This window comes from Brassica oleracea, chromosome C1, assembly GCF_000695525.1.
Source record: "Brassica oleracea var. oleracea cultivar TO1000 chromosome C1, BOL, whole genome shotgun sequence".
Classification (NCBI taxonomy): domain Eukaryota; kingdom Viridiplantae; phylum Streptophyta; class Magnoliopsida; order Brassicales; family Brassicaceae; genus Brassica; species Brassica oleracea.
The window spans coordinates 16,283,339-16,301,360 of NC_027748.1; the positions used below are offsets into that span (position 1 = coordinate 16,283,339).

At 38.7% G+C, this 18,022-nt stretch overlaps 4 protein-coding genes across 5 annotated transcripts; 3 read left to right on the forward strand and 1 right to left on the reverse strand.

Moving 5' to 3' along the window:
• Positions 1-3,159, reverse strand: LOC106326143 (DEAD-box ATP-dependent RNA helicase 1). Of its 2 annotated transcripts, none has more exons than XM_013764174.1 (9): positions 2,871-3,159; positions 2,354-2,588; positions 2,025-2,282; positions 1,790-1,944; positions 1,526-1,700; positions 1,252-1,439; positions 936-1,140; positions 677-782; positions 1-369 (listed from the first exon to the last, which is right to left on the reverse strand). In XM_013764174.1, the coding sequence occupies exons 1-9, from the start codon at positions 3,008-3,010 to the stop codon at positions 239-241; spliced, it is 1,593 nt and encodes a 530-aa protein (XP_013619628.1). In that variant the 5' UTR covers positions 3,011-3,159; the 3' UTR covers positions 1-238. The 2 variants fall into 2 exon arrangements, with proteins under 2 accessions (XP_013619628.1, XP_013619621.1); XM_013764167.1 differs by having other exon boundaries at positions 1,526-1,703; positions 2,871-3,157.
• A 4,699-nt stretch (positions 3,160-7,858) lies between these two features.
• LOC106315174 (pyridine nucleotide-disulfide oxidoreductase domain-containing protein 2) lies at positions 7,859-11,673 on the forward strand. Its single transcript, XM_013752929.1, has 16 exons — positions 7,859-8,190; positions 8,259-8,420; positions 8,497-8,676; positions 9,101-9,158; positions 9,255-9,305; positions 9,477-9,559; positions 9,786-9,873; positions 10,020-10,061; positions 10,137-10,211; positions 10,298-10,366; positions 10,476-10,594; positions 10,686-10,798; positions 10,876-10,955; positions 11,056-11,176; positions 11,261-11,327; positions 11,412-11,673. Exons 1-16 carry the CDS (start codon positions 7,943-7,945, stop codon positions 11,533-11,535), a joined length of 1,680 nt encoding a protein of 559 aa, XP_013608383.1. The 5' UTR covers positions 7,859-7,942; the 3' UTR covers positions 11,536-11,673.
• Positions 11,674-11,723: 50 nt separating this feature from the next.
• LOC106315180 (protein N-lysine methyltransferase METTL21A) lies at positions 11,724-12,695 on the forward strand. The gene has a single exon (XM_013752935.1). The coding sequence runs from the start codon at positions 11,769-11,771 to the stop codon at positions 12,612-12,614; it is 846 nt and encodes a 281-aa protein (XP_013608389.1). The 5' UTR covers positions 11,724-11,768; the 3' UTR covers positions 12,615-12,695.
• A 1,306-nt stretch (positions 12,696-14,001) lies between these two features.
• LOC106309071 (translocase of chloroplast 159, chloroplastic) lies at positions 14,002-17,525 on the forward strand. The gene has a single exon (XM_013746148.1). The coding sequence runs from the start codon at positions 14,013-14,015 to the stop codon at positions 17,436-17,438; it is 3,426 nt and encodes a 1,141-aa protein (XP_013601602.1). The 5' UTR covers positions 14,002-14,012; the 3' UTR covers positions 17,439-17,525.
• Positions 17,526-18,022: the final 497 nt, after the last annotated feature.

Below are 18,022 nucleotides of genomic sequence, written 5' to 3' on the forward strand. Positions count from 1 at the left end.
TTTTTTTTTTTTTTTTTGATAATAAATTGATATTAAACCAAATTTCCCTTGTCAGAATCTGTTAATAGTGATTTTCGTTGACTGGAAAAAATAAACTGAGCAACATATCCTCTCGAGTATTGAAAAATATACGAAGCGCAGTTGAAAAAAGCCACCAAAATTGGACGAAAGCATCAATCATTCTTAAATTTATGAAGAATTGAGGTGTATTTGACCCGTCCGCTACACCAAGACCAAACTATGCTTGTCCCGATGTCGCTTTGTTGCGTTTTGTTTGGGAGTTTGTGGTTTTTGAATTGTGCTTAAAACCTACTTGTCTTCCTCTTTTCGGTGCTATTGGTTCAACCGACTCCTTCAGCTTCGCCAGAGCTGAAAATGAGAAAATGGTTTATTTCATCAAAAACCCAGTATCCAATTCAGGTTATCAATGGCATTTCAAATGTTTTTTGCTTTTACAACAGCTTCGTATAGTGCAGCATTTATTTATAGACTAAAAACTCAAAAATCTAGATCAACAGTATCCTACTATCCTGTCACTAAAACTCGCTTGTAACAAAACAATGGTCTTATAAAAAGGTTTAGAATCTCAATTTAATTCCATATAACACACTTATTTTTCATGTATATTTGTTGTTGATGTTTCCTAGAGCTAATAGCACAAGGCTAGGAAGTTTACCAGGTTCGTAAATGGCACGGACAGGACCAAACAAATCGGGTGGGATTGGATAGATTGGGCATGAAGCATTCCCAACTTTCTTCAAGAGATTTGAAAATCGTCTCACCTGAAATTTCATAGTATACCAAAATAAACAAAATAGAGCATGATAATCAGATGACAGAGCAATTATCCTACGAGACTAAGGTTCAATGAGGTACCTCTAGCTTGTGTTTAGACAAAGCAATATAGAGAAAAGAATGCTTTTGTTTCAGCTTACCTCATGATCACCTAGCAATGTGAAGCACCGCCCGGCACGACCTGCTCTAGCTGTCCGTCCAGCACGATGGATGAAGGTCTTTGGATATTGAGGCATGTCATAATTAATGACATTTGTTACCAATTCAACATCCATACCACGAGCCAAAGCATCAGATGAAATAAGAACTTGAATATCTCCTTTTCTAAAAGCCTTTAATTCTTTGCTGCATCCAAAAAAAAAAGAAAAAAAAAGAGAACAGTTGAAACTGTTATGGGTTTCCAAAGAGACTATACATGGTGTTCTACTAGTAAATGTATGATTTCAAAAATATTACCTCCGAACTGCTTGGTTAAGACCACCTGAATACTCTTTTGCTTTTATCATTGAATCACCGAAAAAGTTGAGTAGCTTGCATAGACGACGAGTTGTCTCAACAGAAGATGTGAAAACGATACACTTTTCACCTTCCAGTGATTTCAAGAGACCAACTAAGTATACAGGCTTCACCCCGGTTTCACAAATCTGTTGAAAAAAAAAGACATGGCAAAGCAAAATCTGGCTTATGTTAAAGGCACAAACTTGAAGAGAAAGTAGACAATTAAACATACCAGTCTAAGACATTCCAACTTCTCGGGTAGTCTGTAACGGGTGGCCCCGGTTGTCATGAATAAAGGGTGATGCAGGTCAAGCTGAATAAGCTTGCTTGGGTCCTGTGTCAATGTAGCTGACAACGCCAACTTTGCTAGCCTTGGGTATGGTTTTCCCTTGAAACCTCTCTCCACACTTCTGAGAATTTCAAGTAGGCATCAATAATACTCACTTTCAATCATGGTTCAGTTATTATATGCATATGCTAGAGAGATGGAACTTACTGTCTACGGATAGTCAGCAGAGAACCAAAAGAGGAAGGAACAAAAGGTGATGATGAAGGAAACGGGCCATCGTCAGATGCCTGAGTCAGTTTCAGAACAGTTGGGAGCCACTCTTGATATGACTCTCTAAGCAATCTATCGGTTTCATCAACAACCTGAAAACAAAATAGCTTCATCAAAAAAAAAAAGAAGTTGGAAACTAAAGAAGGGAAGTTCCAAGATGTTCTTTACTTACAAGGTAACGCAAATGCTCAAGAGTAAAGCCCTTTGTGTTGTTGATATGGTCCATCAACCTTCCTGGTGTAGCTACTAATATGTCCACAGCACTACTTTCAAGGTTCTGTGATATATCCTCAGGATCATAGCATATCCCTGCATCAAGTTTAGGTGTTTTGATGAGCTGTGCTATGTCACCAGCTATCGAAGATTGACCAACAGCTGAACCAACGGATAACCCCACAGATGGTGCTATGGCATCAAAAACTCCCTTAACCTAATGCCAAAAAGAACGACATCTCAGTACACACCATACTAGACTCTGGTTATGACTGAACTGTAACCTACCTGCAAGGCCAAATCACGAGTGGGCAAGACAACTAAAGCACGGAGGCATCTAACAGCACGAGACGAAAGAGTCTGAACAATTGGTAAAGCGTAAGAGAGAGTCTTTCCACTTCCTGTAGGAGAGTTAACACAGACGTCTCTTTCGAAACCGCCAGGCCCTATTGTCTCATGCCAAACTGCAACCTGCACTGGAAAGAGTGAAGATATACCCATCTTCTCCAACGCCTCCTTCAACCTATCAGCAACACAAGATTTAAAACAAACAAAATGATGGTAAAACTGTTCTTTTTCATCTGAATATTGTATATGAGACTTGATGTAAGAAGTAGAGCCACAAGAGACAGAACAATATGAGGAACACATAACAGATTGGTGGGTTATGCTCAATTTAAACCCTTTCTCTAATACAAAGTGTTTGTGTTTATGCTTAGACATGGTAAGAAAGTTTTGAACTTTACTTGCAGCTTAAAGCACATTACGAAGAAAGTTTTCTGCCCAAAAGGAATTGAAATGTCACCTGGGATGAAGGGAAGGGAGGGTTTCGAGTGAGCAGCTATCGACATGGCTGACATCGACGGGAGCTCTCATCCATGGAACAACCAAATTGGTGGTCTCTTCTTGGGCCTGAGCCTGACCATCTTTCTCTTCCACAACCATACTCGCTTAAGCTCGATAGGAGAATATCAATGGCTCTTTGCCTTGGACACACTATAAATTTGTCACTATGCCTCTCTGTCAAGGTCAGGCACAAAAGCTTTATGAGAGGGAGACAATGAACGACCAAGAATTTTAATCAAAAACCCCAGACGATATAAACGATGTCGTTCAAATATATCGTAAACCCTAGGAAAAACAATTTTTAATATATATACTAGATTCATTTGGGATCTATTTTCGAAAATAAATATTCTTTTTTTAATGAATATCTATATTGCCTGTTCGAAAACGCGGCTAGTTAACTCAAAACTTTTTTACCCTGCATTATTTAAAACAATGAAGAAATTATTAAATTGCCATCTTAAGATTCGAACCTATTAGAGCATGCGCAACGGGAATCCTTAAGTGGGAGTCCTTAGAGAAAAAATTATTAAATAATCAGTGGATCCCACCAAAAGATAAGGATTCAATCCTTAAAATTCTTAAATAAGGACTCTTTCTTAGTGAATCCTTGCACTATTTGCGGGTTCCCACGACTACGTGGCGGCCCGTGAATCCAAAATATCCAGGATTAATCTGAAATGTCCTTGTCGCTAAAGACTCCAATGAGTCTCACCGTTGCGCATGCTCTTACATGCAATAACTCAAAAGAACCATAACCACTACGCCAACACAATTCCTTTGATCATCATGAAAAGTAACAAAAAAGTCCGTAACTACTCCCCCAAATAATCCCCGCTTATTCAATTAGGTGCTAGGCCCTATCCAGCCGCACCTGTTACCCTACCACGATTTCGAACCTACTTATATTTAAACTTGGTATTGCACATAAGGATGGCAATTGGGTCCTCCACCCGCAGGCCTAGCCCGTAAAGACCCACTGCAGTGCGGGTTTGAGCTTATATATCACAGGTCCGAAAAATTGCAGATCTTGCGGAATTGTGACTTGCGGGAATGGCCTAGGCCTGCGGGTCACGCGTAAACCCGCGTTGCTTCGTCACCTTTGACCTTTGGAAAACTCACCGACGAAATGGTGAAACAATGGCGACTTTGGAGACGATGATTCTGGAGATACAAGCCACCACATGAGCTTCTCTTCGTCTTCGCTCCACCACCATAGTCCCTCTTTTGTCTTCCTTCCATCACCTGAGCTTCTCATTTCCCTCGAGCCACCACCGAAACTTCTCTTCTTCATAGATTTTCCACTATTGCTTCTCTTCTTGCTCAAGCCACCACCGGAGATTCTCTTCGTCTTCGCTCCACCACCATAGTCCCTCTTTTGTCTTTCTTCCACCACCGGAGCTTCTCATTTTTTTCGAGCCACCACCAAAGCTTTTCTTCTTCATAGATCTTCCACAGTTGCTTCTCTTCTTCCTCGATCTACCATCATCGGCCGTAGCTTCTCTTCTTCCTCGATCTACCACCGTAGACTGTATCTTCTCTTGTTCATAGAGCCATCACCTTCGTCTTCTTTTCCTCGTACCAACCAAAAGGTATATAATTTCTTCTTCTCATGAACTCTAGGCTTTATCTCATATATTTCGTTTACAATTGTGGTATTTATGTTGCTTGGTTAGCTTGTTCACAACCCGTGGGCCGACCCGCATGCGGGGCGGGTTTGGGGTGTTGAGCACCACGGATCACTGCGGGGCGGGTGATCCCAATTGAATTTTGAGATTAACCCATAAAATTTAATGCTAATATATATAAGTAGGTTTGAGCATTTTATCGAGATTCAAAAATCTAAATTGGAACGTACAAAAAACTGAACCGAAACCGATTCAAAAATTTATGGATTTATATATATATATATATATATATATATATATATATATATATATGTAAAAAAGTTCCAAAAATTTGTATCCAATAAAAATTAACTTTAATAAACTCTGTTACGATCAGATAGAACCCGATATGAAAATACTTAAGTCCAAAACTAAGATTTAATATGTTATCTTTTATACATTTTTATCAATAGCTTAATCATAGCGAACTTATATTTTTAAACTTTATCATTTCGTGATATATTCAAGTAGCATGAAATTTTGACTAAATTTAATATTTTTAAAATATTTAATTTTAATTATTTTCTGATATCTAATCTATTAATTTAGAGTCATATATTTTATCTACTGTTGACAATGCATAGTATTAATCAACTATTTAACGTGACATATTTGATTATTTACATTAAATCTTAATAATCAATAAAGATAATAATAATAAATAAATTTCAATTAGAAACTAGAATTTTATTTTTAATTATAATAAAATCTGTTGAAAAACAATTTAACAAAATCTTACCAAAATTTTTAATATATTTTTATAAATTGATGCATTATAATTTTGTAATTGGTAATGTAATCTTATTATAAATTAATAAAAAATAATTTTTGTATAAAAGGAAATAATATTCAATGATATTGTATAAAATTTATAATTTTAGTCTATGTTATATTAACAGTTTTAAAATAAATTATACATTGGTAGATTAACAGTTTAAAAAAACAGTTTCATTTAAATAAATTATCATTCATTATCAAAAACAGGTTCAAATTCGTAAACTATGTAATATTTTATACAAAAACTAAAATTATTAATATATGTTAAACTTTTATGAGAAATTCTCACAAATATCGCATTCATAGTACCAATTTTCATGTTTACACTAACCACTTTTATCTTCATTTTTAATGAAGGGTAAATGACATTTATACTCCTATGGTTAACTAATCTAAACTTAGGGTTTAGAGTTGAGGGGTGGAGTAGGATTTTTGGAATGTGAAATTTAGGATTCAAATAAATATGTAAATAAATACTTTAAAAAATATAATTTTTTTAAAAAAAACAATAGTTTCAAACATAATTTTTGATTTTGAAAAAGAAATTTTGAAAAAAAAATCGAAAAAAATTCAAACGAAAAAATTTATAAAAAAATTCAGATTTGAAAAAGTATAATTCGAAAACATAAAAAGAAAATTATTTTTCTTATTTTTTATTTTTTATTTATTCAAATAATTATTTATTATATATATAGAGAACAAGTGTATAAGAGTCTTTTGCCACTTAATGAAGAAAGTATTTTTGAAAATGTCTATTTAGTGGAGGTAAAGATGAAAAGTGGTACCATGAAAGTGGTAAACATGAAATTCCCTCATAAATCAAAACAATCAATTTTATCTATCGTATATGATATATAATTAAATTTAAATGATATTAACATAGATATATAGTATGCTTTTAATATGGATATTTATTACATTAGGTTTCTACTCATATTATTTTATGATTATTTGCATATTTGTATAACACAATTTTACACCAACGATTTTTTTTAATGTGAAATGTTTAGTGGTTTCAATAAATTATAATTATTTAAAAAAATAATGAAGATTTCAAAATTTAAAATATTAATTTTTCAATATATGTTCAACGCAGATATCAAAATATAAGTATGTATTTTCATATGATGTATAGTTTAATTTAAACGATATGAAATATATATATATATATTAACTTAAACACCTGTTAAAAAAAATTATTTATTCATATGATTTTATAATCATTGTATCTTATTATAGAAAAAAATTTAAACCTTGATTACAAAAGTTTATGTGAGACTTTTAACGATTTTATTAATTTATACTCGTTTTGAAAGAATATATAATAATTTCCATATATATATTAATCACATTAGGTAATTTCATAGGTTTTATTTAAGGAAATAATATATAATAATTTCAATTTGATAAATGAATGATCCATAATGGACATACTATATAATATAACATTTTCTACTAATTTAATTTTGGACTAATAATATTCTCAATTGATTCTCAAGCCGACACGTTAGCAAAATTAGCATTCCAATTACGTGACAACTAATCATGATTTTTTTTTTAATTAGTACAAACTACGTGTTATAACTTTTAAACTATTTCTCTATTAATATATTTGCCATCTCAATTCCTATGATTAATGGAGACTATGATCCATGGTTTCAAAAAAACATGTAAAGATAGTTAGAATTTAAGAAAATTACAAACTATTTTTCTAAACAAAATAGGACATTTTTGTTAACCGTCTAAGAGAATGAAACATGATAAAATAATATAGTAACATAATAGAACGCATAATAAAATATGAAAATATACATCGTTTACATTTCTATTCTATATGCATATCTATATATATAATACAATAACAAAAAGTGTTCATCTTCTCCCACAAACAACAGAGATTTCCTGTAAATTCAGATACATATATGTTCTGTTGTCTTCGTTACTGTCGCTTTTGGAATATGAGAAGCCTCTCATTTCCGCCACCGACAAAGCCTCCTAAACCGGTCTCCTCCTCCACAAAACTTTCCGAGAACGTAAGTTCATATTGTCTTCGTCGCTCAAATCTGTGTCGGAGGAGTCTATTCACTTTTCAAAATATTAGAAATAAAAAACTTGTTTTGTGAGCGTGTGTGAGCAACAAAGAGCCACGTTTTATGTTTTACAATCAATAATTATTAATTAAATTTTTGTTTTTTTGCAGGTTGCGGCGGTGAAAAAGAGGGCTAATACAATATTATTATGTAAATGTAACAGCGCGTATATGAATATTAGAGAAATTGGTTAGTTAGTAAATTAGGTTTTTTTCCATGTCAAACAACCCAATTTTCCTAAGCTATTTTGTAAAGTCATCCAAAATATGAGGACTATAATTACAATTTACGAAAACTATTTGGGGTTAAAACAAATACGTGCTAACAATTGGGACTGTTATGTGAATTTACAAAACATACATGTGGCTATTTTGAAGTCGTACAACTAATTGAACCTTACTGTAAATTGTCAAAACTATTGGGGACGAAAGTAAATCACCAACTTGGAGTGGAGTGACAGACTTTTGAGTAGAGAAACGTGGACTGAAGAAGAGAAAATGTGGCGCCGGAGCTTTAGCGCGACGCCTGGTCAATTGACTAAGAAGAAATGGGACGCGTTGGTGATCGGCGGCGGCCACAACGGTTTGGTAGCTGCAGCTTACCTAGCGCGCGGCGGTCTCTCCGTGGCAGTTCTCGAGCGACGCCACGTCATCGGCGGGGCGGCAGTGACGGAGGAGATCGTTCCGGGCTTCAAATTCTCACGCTGCAGTTACGTCCAGGGACTAATTCGTCCATGCATCATTAGGTGAAAAACTTGTTTCGATTTCTAGATAAGTTGGTGCGTTCTCTGATCATGGATTGTGATCGATTCAGTGATTTGGAGTTAGGCAGACACGGGCTTAAGCTTCTGAAGAGGAGTCCTGCGTCGTTTACGCCTTGTTTGGATGGGCGTTATCTTCTTCTAGGCCCAGATCAGGCGCTTAACCACTCTGAGATTTCCAAGTTCTCGAGAAGTGATGCTGAAGCTTACCCAAGGTGATCTTGTTTTTGGGCGTAAATAGGATAATTTGATTTCACTAGAACTTTTTTTTTTTTTTTTTTGGATTTGCAGATACGAGAAGCAGCTAGAGAGGTTTGGTAGATTCATGGATACTCTCTTGGATGCAGCTCCTCCAGAGTCTCTGCAAGGTGACTCTTCTTTTAATGACAAGCTGAGCAATAAGTTGCACAAATCTGCTTTCTGGGCTCGGTGTCTCCGCCAAGCAGCTTCTTTGGGGCAAAAGGATATGGTGTATGGTTTCTTATCTCTTAATGTGTGTGTGATACACGTGCTCTCTATCTCTCTATGGTTAGTATGGAATAATTAGAAGTGTCAAGCTAATAAGAAGTAATGCAGAGAGAGTCGTTTAGTGTTATGTGAGTGTCTATCTCACACGTGGATTGGCACGTGATAGTTATATGAGCAATAGGTAGTATACAACAAGGGTGTGAGATTAGGGAAAGGCATCACGCAACGCAAGAGAGTGGTCACTCAGGGGGAGGAGAGAGACTCCATTAACATCTCTCAAAGCTTGTAACACAGTTCTATAAATCAGTAATATAAATGTTGTTTCTTGTTGGTCTATATCTTTACTGAATCGTTACGCTTTGAGAGCCTCCATTGTTGATCTGAATGCCTGCTCTTTGATGCACTTGTGTTGTTTTGTTTTGTGAAGGGACTTCATGGATCTTCTATTGGCCCCAGCTTCAAAAGTTTTGAACAACTGGTTTGAGGTTGTTTTCTGACCTTACCACGTCTTGGTTCTATTAATTAACAACTGGTAGCTATATCTGATGTTATACGGTTTCTGGTTGGCCTTATACTTTCAGTCTGATGTCCTGAAGGCGACTCTTGCAACAGATGCTGTGATTGGATCTACGGTAATTGAATTTCTTATTTAGATCTTGAGCTTTGAGGTTTCAAATTTTCTTGATATATTTATTATTATTAATCTAAGGAAGGGGAAAGGTGAGAGATGCTTCTTTATGTTCAGGAAGCTGCTCAATAGTAAATTGGGGAGTTAATGTAGTTCTCTGAACATTTTTTGACAGGCCAGTGTCCATACTCCTGGAAGTGGATATGTCTTGCTACATCATGTGATGGGAGAATCAGATGGAGAGCATGGCATTTGGTCGTAAGTATTCGAAATATCAAATTGTATTTTCTTCTAAATGAATTTGGCAATGTAGAAATAGTGGTGTATGTTTTACAAAGGTCTGAATGCGTAAGCAATAGAAGAACTCTTTTTTACTTGATAATAATAAAACATGCATTCTCGCGAGGGGTGAATGAAGGGCACAAGATGGTCTTTTAAAGTAAGGCCTGACTCTGCGTAGTAGCTGATAAGAAATATTTTGTAGTTACGTCGAAGGTGGGATGGGCTCTGTCTCCATGGCTATAGCCAATGCTGCAAAGGAAGCTGGCGCTCAAATTTTCACAAACGCAGAGGTATTTGTTTTCGGGATCATTTTGAGGACTATCTTGTTCCTAACATCTCTTGTTCCTAGTTTCCAAAAAAAAAACATCTCTTGTTCCTAACGTCTCTCCTATCATAAAGCAGAACCGCTTAGTACACTCTCAATTTTACTCTGCAGGTTTCTGAAGTGTTGACTGAGGATTCTAGCAGCGTGAAAGGGGTTAGTTTGTCTTTCAATGATTCCCGGATAAAGTGAAAGCTTGAATCAAATACATCTGACATTATCTGGTATAAGGTTTTGCTTGCTGATGGTACACGGGTGGAATCATCGGTTATATTGTCCAATGCAACCCCTTACAGAACTTTTGTGGTAAATCTTTTTGTGTCATATCATGTCTACTTGAAAAACTCCAGTTTATGCAAGTTTACATTGAGGTCGTCTGTTTCGGATAACAGGAGCTGGTTCCGTCCAATGTTCTTCCTGAAAAGTTCGTCAGTGCTATAAAGAACTCAGATTACAGCTCAGTAAGCATTTTTTATTTATTTTATTTAAGTTCCTTAAGCCAAATAGTTTAATTATTGCTCCATCTAGCTAATTGTTTTGGTGATTGATTGATTTGTTTGCTGTGAACAGGCAACTACCAAAATAAACATGGCTGTTGACAAGTTACCGCAGTTCCAATGCTGTAACAACACTAATCATTCGGGACCAGGACCAGAGCATTTCGGCACTATACACATTGGTGCAGAGACGTATGCCTCGTGCTAATTTTATCTTTGACTTTTGTATCTCTAAGAACAAATGAAAACATCAACGTCTCTGTTTTATCTCTGGCTTTGTCAGCATGGACGAGGTTCACACAGCATGTCATGATGCTGAAAACGGCTTACCATCAAGAAGACCAGTGATCGAAATGACTATTCCATCCACACTAGACAATACCATATCTCCTCCAGGCACGCTTATTCTCCTTTTTCTTGTGTGTCTAGTAATAAGAATGCATTTTAGCTCTGAATGTGGTTTTGTGTTATAGGGAAACATGTAATCAACTTGTTCATCCAATACACTCCTTACAAGCCATCAGATGGAACCTGGGAAGATCCTGTGTATCGAGTGAGTTAAGTTTATACACTCTTATCTAACGTCATTTTTATCACTCCTCAAATTGTACATTCCGTATGGGATGTTTACCAGCTTGATTGTGTGAAATCAGGAAGCATTTGCACAAAGATGTTTCAAATTGATTGATGAATATGCACCTGGGTTTAGCTCATCCGTCATTAGCTACGATATGCTGACTCCTCCCGATCTCGAAAGGGAAATTGGTCTAACAGGTAGATTATGCAGTAAAAGCTTCCTATTAAAAGGGATATGAAATGATCCAAACCATATTGACATCCCCACCATGTGTTCCGTAGGAGGAAACATCTTTCACGGTGCCATGGGATTAGAGTCTCTCTTCTTGATGCGGCCGGTGAAAGGATGGTAAATCTTATGCACACCCTTCTCACAATTCAGAAACAGTCCATACGATTCATGATTTAAAAAAGGTGGGAAAATGTGACACAGGTCGAACTACAAAAGTCCTTTGAAAGGACTCTACTTGTGCGGAAGTGGAGCTCACCCCGGAGGTGGAGTTATGGGCGCACCGGGAAGAAACGCAGCTCTTGTTGTTCTTCAAGACTTGAAATAAATCTAGAGACGTCAATGTTAACTGTATCTGTTTAGGAGGACTCTTTGACTTCAACTTAAAAACTTCTGTTGCTTTGTACTTCGCTGTCTCTCTTGGTAAGGACAGATGTGTTACTATCCAATAAGAAGCCTCCACGTGTATGTTTACCTAAAAAAGACCTAAGTGGCTAAAGGAACAATTATGAGAAGTGATAAAAAGCACATTGGCGCCGCAAAATACGAAGGAAATCTTCGATGGAAAATCTTTCTCCTCTACGAGACGACGATGAGGAAAACGAAGTAGACGAAGCCAAAATGCTCCTCATCGGTGAGAACGGAACCAACGGTGATAGCTTCTCTCCTCGGTCCGACGGTGCACCGGAGCTCCAGCATTACACTATCCGCTCCATCAAGTCAACGGTCGTGATTCGTCAACTGACGTCACAGGGTCTCTCCTTCCAGCTCTGGCCAGCCGCTTCTACTTTCGTCGCGCTTCTCGATAACTACCGCCTCGACCCTGCCAACAGCCCCCTCGCCGCAACACTCTCCTCGCTGAAACCCGCCGGCTCTACTACTACACCGATGAACATTCTCGAGCTCGGATCCGGAACCGGCGTCGTCGGAATCGCCGCGGCGATCACTCTTTCCGCTTCCGTCACGGTGACGGATCTCCCGCACGTCCTCGACAACCTCAGCTTCAACGCAGAGGCGAACGCTCAGACTGTGGCGAGATTCGAAGGTCAAGTCCACGCGGCACCGCTTCGTTGGGGAGAGGCTGATGACGTGGAGCTTCTGGGGCCGAACGTTGACTTGGTTGTAGCGTCTGACGTGGTGTACCACGACCATCTGTACGAGCCTCTACTGAAAACGCTGCGTTTAATGGTGGCGGCGAAGGGGTCAGAGGGGAAGAGGCTGATATTTCTGATGGCTCATCTAAGGAGGTGGAAGAAAGAGTCTGTCTTCTTCAAGAAAGCTAGAAAGGTCTTTGATGTTGACGTTATACACTCTGATGAGCCTCGAAATGGTGCAAGAAGCGGCGTGTTGGTTTACCGTTTTGTCGCGAAACAACCGAATCAAAATGGTCGGATTGTTTCGTGTTAACAGTTTGCAAATTTTCAGGATTAATTTCTTATGTGTTTATCAAAAGATTTCCACATTATGAAGCAATTTGGTTACTCTTTCTATCATTGTTTTTGGATAGAGTATGGATGGTTCTTTTAACAGCTTCAAATGGTTGTCCAGCATACAATGTTAGCTGCCTCTTCTTCAGCAACCACATTCTTACCACCAGAACTCGCTTCGTTATGAAGAGAAAATAAAACAAAAACTGTTTCGAGCAGATAGCATCACTTTGATCTCAAATGCAATCATGTTTGAAACGTGGACCTTGGTTTGGTTTTTCTTGAATCTGGCAAATCAGGCATCTTAAAACCAAACAAACAAAAAAACCACATCAGCATTCGTACAAACCGGCAAGAAAAATGCAACGTTATTATACAGCATAGCAGCACATGGAGAAGCTTCAGCCACCACATTCCACTCTGTTTCTCAGATTGTCTCTCCTTGATTCTTATCATCGGTTTATTTTTTTCCCGACTTTTCTATATTGGCCTGAGGGCGAAGTCCTACCAAATCCAGAACCAGCTTTTCTTGAGTCGATAACTTCGTTTCCTGAGTAGCAAGTCAAATAGTGAGATAAGCTAAGGATTGGATTGCAAGATACTTCTTCTTCATGACTAATTTTAATATTCCCGTATGGTTAACATATCTCATAACAGCCCCATTTGTTTTATTTTCCATGCAAAGTGCAAACAAACACAAATCATCAAATGTTATGTACTTAAAAGATTCTAAAACCTACCACAAATTATCTTTGAGTCAGAAGGCTCTGCCTCTTTTCGCTCTTCTTTAGTAGTATCCTTCACATCATCTCTTGGTTCAGTAGCATTGCCATTTTGTTCATTACTTCCACCAAAACCTTTCATGTATTGGCTTTAAACCTGTACTTCTTCTCAAACATCAAACTCTTGTCATCATTTCTAGATTCATCAAAGTATCAAACGTGTCTACTTGTTCCTCTATGAATTCAAAAATATATCCATGTTAGACAATATTGCTTCTATCTACCTTTGTCAATCTCTATCCCTCCACCAGGATTCAATGTGTTGCATCCTCATTCTTTACTACCACTCTTTTTTTCTCTTCACCGGATAACTTTTAAGGAGGCTCTCTTTCCGGTGGAGTATGGCGGAAGTATAGTCTATGGAGTTGCATCGGGAAGCCGTCATGGTTGCGGTGGAGATGGTTAGCCAGAGATTCTTCCAGGCCAAAACATTCAGCTATATTTGAAACAGAAAGAATAAAATAACAAATAAACCCCAAAACTTTCAGAATATTCCGTATATTCCCTTTTCAAATTTGAAATACTCTAATTGGCCACAAAAAGCTTAGTTTAGTCTCGAGCCGCTCGTTGTGTTGTGTGGAGAGAGACACAACTCTATGTGGACCTCTCCTCTTCCACATAGCCACCACAAGCTTCAGAAAAACCCATACAAAACCCTACAAATCTTATCAAACAAACAGAAAACACACAAAAAGCCTCTTTTAATTTGTTCTTCCTTTTGTCCATTACCGTTTGTTTCCTTCTCTCTCTCATTACATGCTTTTGGTAATACCAAAACTATAAAAAAAAAGATGCTAAATATGGAGCGGGAGAAGCAGCTTCGAGGTATATCGATTATCGCGGCAGAAGCGGTTAACCCGGAGAAGTCTCGAGGAATCGCGATTCCTGCGGTGAGAGCGGTTGTGGCCGACGCGTTGCTTCTCACGCGCAGCCTCTCCGGCACGTTTTCATCTGCAGGCTCGGTTCCAATCCGTGCACCAATCACGACTGACGACGAGGATGATGATGATGGTTCTGTTACGGACGAAGGTAACTCAGATTCCGGGACTGATGAAGACGATGGCTTTGAGTCTGTCTCTGGGGATGCAGACGATGAGGCTGAGCTAGAGGATGTGATTGGGGTTCTAGGGGAAGAATCAGTTGGTGAAAATGGAGACGGGAGTGTTGTGTTTAGGCCACTTGGAGGTGATGTTGAAGAGGAAGCTTCTGTTAATTACTCTCCTTTGGAGGAAGAGAGTGAGGAAAGTGAGAGTGAAGTTAGTGAAGCTAAAGTAGTCATTCCCCGGGCCAGCTTGTCTTTGAATGATGATGAAGTTTTGGGTAGCAGTGGCGATGAAGAAACTGAAGTTCAAGATAGGGTATTGCAGTCTGGAGATTTGGGAATGGTTGATGAACCTGAGTGCTCAGCTTCTGTTTTAACTGATGTCGTTTCCACAGCGGTTGAGATGAAGGTAACAACAGATCGGTTAGAAGATGGTTTGATATCCTTTGGGGATATTGAAGATTTGAGTCTCGGTGTTCCATCAGGAGGTTCTGATGATGTTATGGTGCAAAATGAGGGGAGTATAGGCTTGGATGGAAGTTCCAGGCAACTCATCGAGGAGGATGGTGGTGGTAGCATTCAAGAATCTGACGCTTTGATGAAGCCAGGTGATGTACAAGGAGTAGAAGATAGTGCAGTTCAACTATCAGATTGCTCAGGCTCTGTAACAGGCGAACTTGTTTCCACTGAGGAAGAGATGGTGCAAGTTAATCTTTATGATGATGCTTCGGTGTCCTTTGAGACTGGTCTAGGTGCTGCGCCAGGAGATTGCAGTGCGTTAGTGGTGGAAAGTGAAGGAAACGCTGTAGATGTGGACAAAGGGTTAGATGAAACTTTCAGCAAGCTTGTTGAACAAGGGGTAGGTCAAGAAAGTGTCAGCAAGGAGAGCGATAACAAAATTGACGATGGTAGTGCTTGTGAAGCAGATGAATCGATGGTTCATGGTGAAGGCTCTATTGGATTAGGAAGTGGAGAACCAGGGGATGAAGACACTGGATTCATGGTAGGCGAGGCAAAAGAAGTAACTGAAAATGCTTGCGGTGCTCTTGGAAAATTAGAAAACCCAGAATGTGAGGACGAACTTGAAATTGGTAGGAGTTCTGAATGTTCTCAAATGACTCCAACTCTGGATTCTGCAACGACGAGAAACATTGAGGTCGCTCGAGTGATAGATGTTGATGTAAGTGGGTGCGATTCTTTTATCCAAAAAGCTGACCAAGAGGCTGAGAATGAAGGAACACAAGAATCAGAGGATATTGATAGGAAGCTATCACTTCCTGATGAAGATAGAGCATCAACATCAAGTAGTTCCTTTGAAATGGCTAATGAGAGTGTGGAAAGTGGGGAGAAGATTTCAGAACAGGTTAGCAAGCAAGTCACTTTTCAGTCTGATAGTGAACCGGCGGGCAGAGAAGAAACCAGCTTGCTTTCGGTTAAGGATGTTGAGAGAAGCATGCCTGAAAAATCTTATGTAACTGCTAATGTTGTGATGGAAAATGAGAAGCAGATGGCAGGGCTAATTCATAATCACAATCACACTTGTCTGGAGCTTGGCAAGTACGAAGGAACAGGCGATACAAAGGAGAAACTCTCTGAATCCACTTTTCAGAATCGTCCTGAAGAGTTATCCTCCGATAATTCTGTACAGCTGATAAGTGGGAGAGTGAAGGAAAGAATTGAGAAGACGAAGCTCTTGAAAGAAAAAATCCAGAAGATTATAAAAGGAATTGATCTTTGCAATGAAGATTCAGCTGTTACTGAAGTTGAGTCTCAGCAGAGCCTAGTAGGTGAAGACCATCACACATCCTCAGAGCTTGATGATGATCACGTGTATGACGGAACAAAGACAAAGCTGCCTGAACAAGAGTTTCCACTCGGTCTAAGCTTCTCTATTAACGTTCTTGTCATCGGGAAAACCGGTGTGGGAAAAAGCGCAACGATTAATTCTATCTTTGGGGAGACTAAATCTGCTGTTGGCGCATTTAGAGTTACCACAAAGTCTGCAAACTACGTAGTTGGGAACGTTGGAGGGATCCTGATAACAATACTTGACACGCCAGGTCTCATGTCCTCTGCAACCGAGGAATGGTATAATCAGGATGTCCTCGTGTCGATAAAGAAGAGCATGAGAAGGTTCCCAGTTGATGTCGTCCTCTACATTGACCGTCTAGACGAGAATCCAGACGTCCGCTTACTTAGAACCATCACCAGTTCTTTAGGCTCATCCATATGGAGAAACGCTATCGTGGTTCTAACTCATGCAGCTTCTGATGTTCCAGATTCTTCAAGCTACACTGCTCAAAGATCTTCTCTTATGCATCAGTCAATCAGACAAGCGGTTCCAGAGTTAAGCTGTGTTGACCGGAGAAAGATGCCTGGAATTGTCTTGGCAGAGAACAACATGAACGAGTCTACTTGTCCGGATTGGAGATTGAACCTACTGGTCCTGTGTTGCTCTATTAAAATCAGGTGCAACTCCGGTTCATTGTCAAAGCAGAAAACCCTTGTAGAAAAGCCGGATGCTTTTGACTCCTCGCAGCTTCGCTCTTTCACTATATTCTGTTCCTTGTGGAATGTGTTGCTTCTTGGTTCTGACCAAGGACATGCTTCGCAGTCACTTGCTGATTTGGAGGAGAAGAAAAGGCGTTTGCTGGAATCGTACCCTGAGATCCTCTGGGACGAACAGAGTCAGGAAAGTCTGGAGCAAGAAGACGAGGGGAGAAGACATGAAAAAGAAAGTGTGAGAAGAAGAAGAAGAGGAAGGCTTGGATTCCAAGCTACGAAAAGGTTGGGTATCTATCTCGATACATGTGATTTGCACACAGGGTTTTCAATGGGAAACCGTTACCATGGCAGTGGAAAGGTGGAACAAGAGGAAGGGAAGGTGTTGGTGAGGATGAGAGGCTCGTTGTCTGTTTTAGGATTGGTTCATGTGGTGATGTCTGTAATAACTTGTGTCTACGGTCGGAAAGATATTTAGATTGCTCTCAAGTTGTAGTAGAATTTGTAACAGCAACATACGTATCTAATATGAGCTTTCTGTTTATACTATTTGATGGCCCGACCATACAAGACCCTTTCTGTTGGATATATAAAATGAATGTTTGGTACAGATTTGGTTTGACTCGGTTTGAACTAAACCAAATAGGCAAAATTTTCGATCGATTTGAAATTTGAAAAGAAAAAGATTTGAAATTTGAATGACACAATTGACATAACGATACTGCTAAAGCAAAAGGGTATTCTGGACATTTACATATCGCAGGTTAATAAAAAAAAAAAAGGCTCGTCTGTTTACTGTGCAACAATAACTGACGAGCCTTTTTTTTGGCGGTTTTGGCGGAAAAATTCGATTTTGCGGTTTTGGCGGGAAAACGCGATTTTTCAGTTTCGGCGGGAAAACCCGATTTGCCGGTTTCGGCGGGAAAACCCGATTTGCCGGTTTCGGCAGGAAAACGCGATTTAGTAGTTTCGGCGGGAAAACTTGTTTTTGCGATTTTGGCGGGAAAACTCGATTTTGCGGTTTTGACGGGAAAACTCAATTTTGCGGTTTTGAGGGGAAAA

Bases quoted from the DNA above. Each gene is read 5' to 3' on its own strand.
- LOC106326143 (XM_013764167.1), bottom strand. From the start codon at position 3,010: ATGGTTGTGGAAGAGAAAGATGGTCAGGCTCAGGCCCAAGAAGAGACC. The intron at 2,283-2,353 runs GTAGGTTACAGT...TTTTGGCATTAG, and splicing joins CTCGTGATTTGGCCTTGCAG to GTTAAGGGAGTTTTTGATGC. The intron at 1,440-1,525 runs GTATGTTTAATT...TTTTTTCAACAG, and splicing joins AGTTGGAATGTCTTAGACTG to ATTTGTGAAACCGGGGTGAA.
- LOC106309071 (XM_013746148.1), top strand. From the start codon at position 14,013: ATGTGGACCTCTCCTCTTCCACATAGCCACCACAAGCTTCAGAAAAAC.
- LOC106315180 (XM_013752935.1), top strand. From the start codon at position 11,769: ATGGAAAATCTTTCTCCTCTACGAGACGACGATGAGGAAAACGAAGTA.
- LOC106315174 (XM_013752929.1), top strand. From the start codon at position 7,943: ATGTGGCGCCGGAGCTTTAGCGCGACGCCTGGTCAATTGACTAAGAAG. The intron at 10,799-10,875 runs GCACGCTTATTC...TTTGTGTTATAG, and splicing joins CAATACCATATCTCCTCCAG to GGAAACATGTAATCAACTTG. The intron at 11,177-11,260 runs GTAGATTATGCA...TGTGTTCCGTAG, and splicing joins AAGGGAAATTGGTCTAACAG to GAGGAAACATCTTTCACGGT.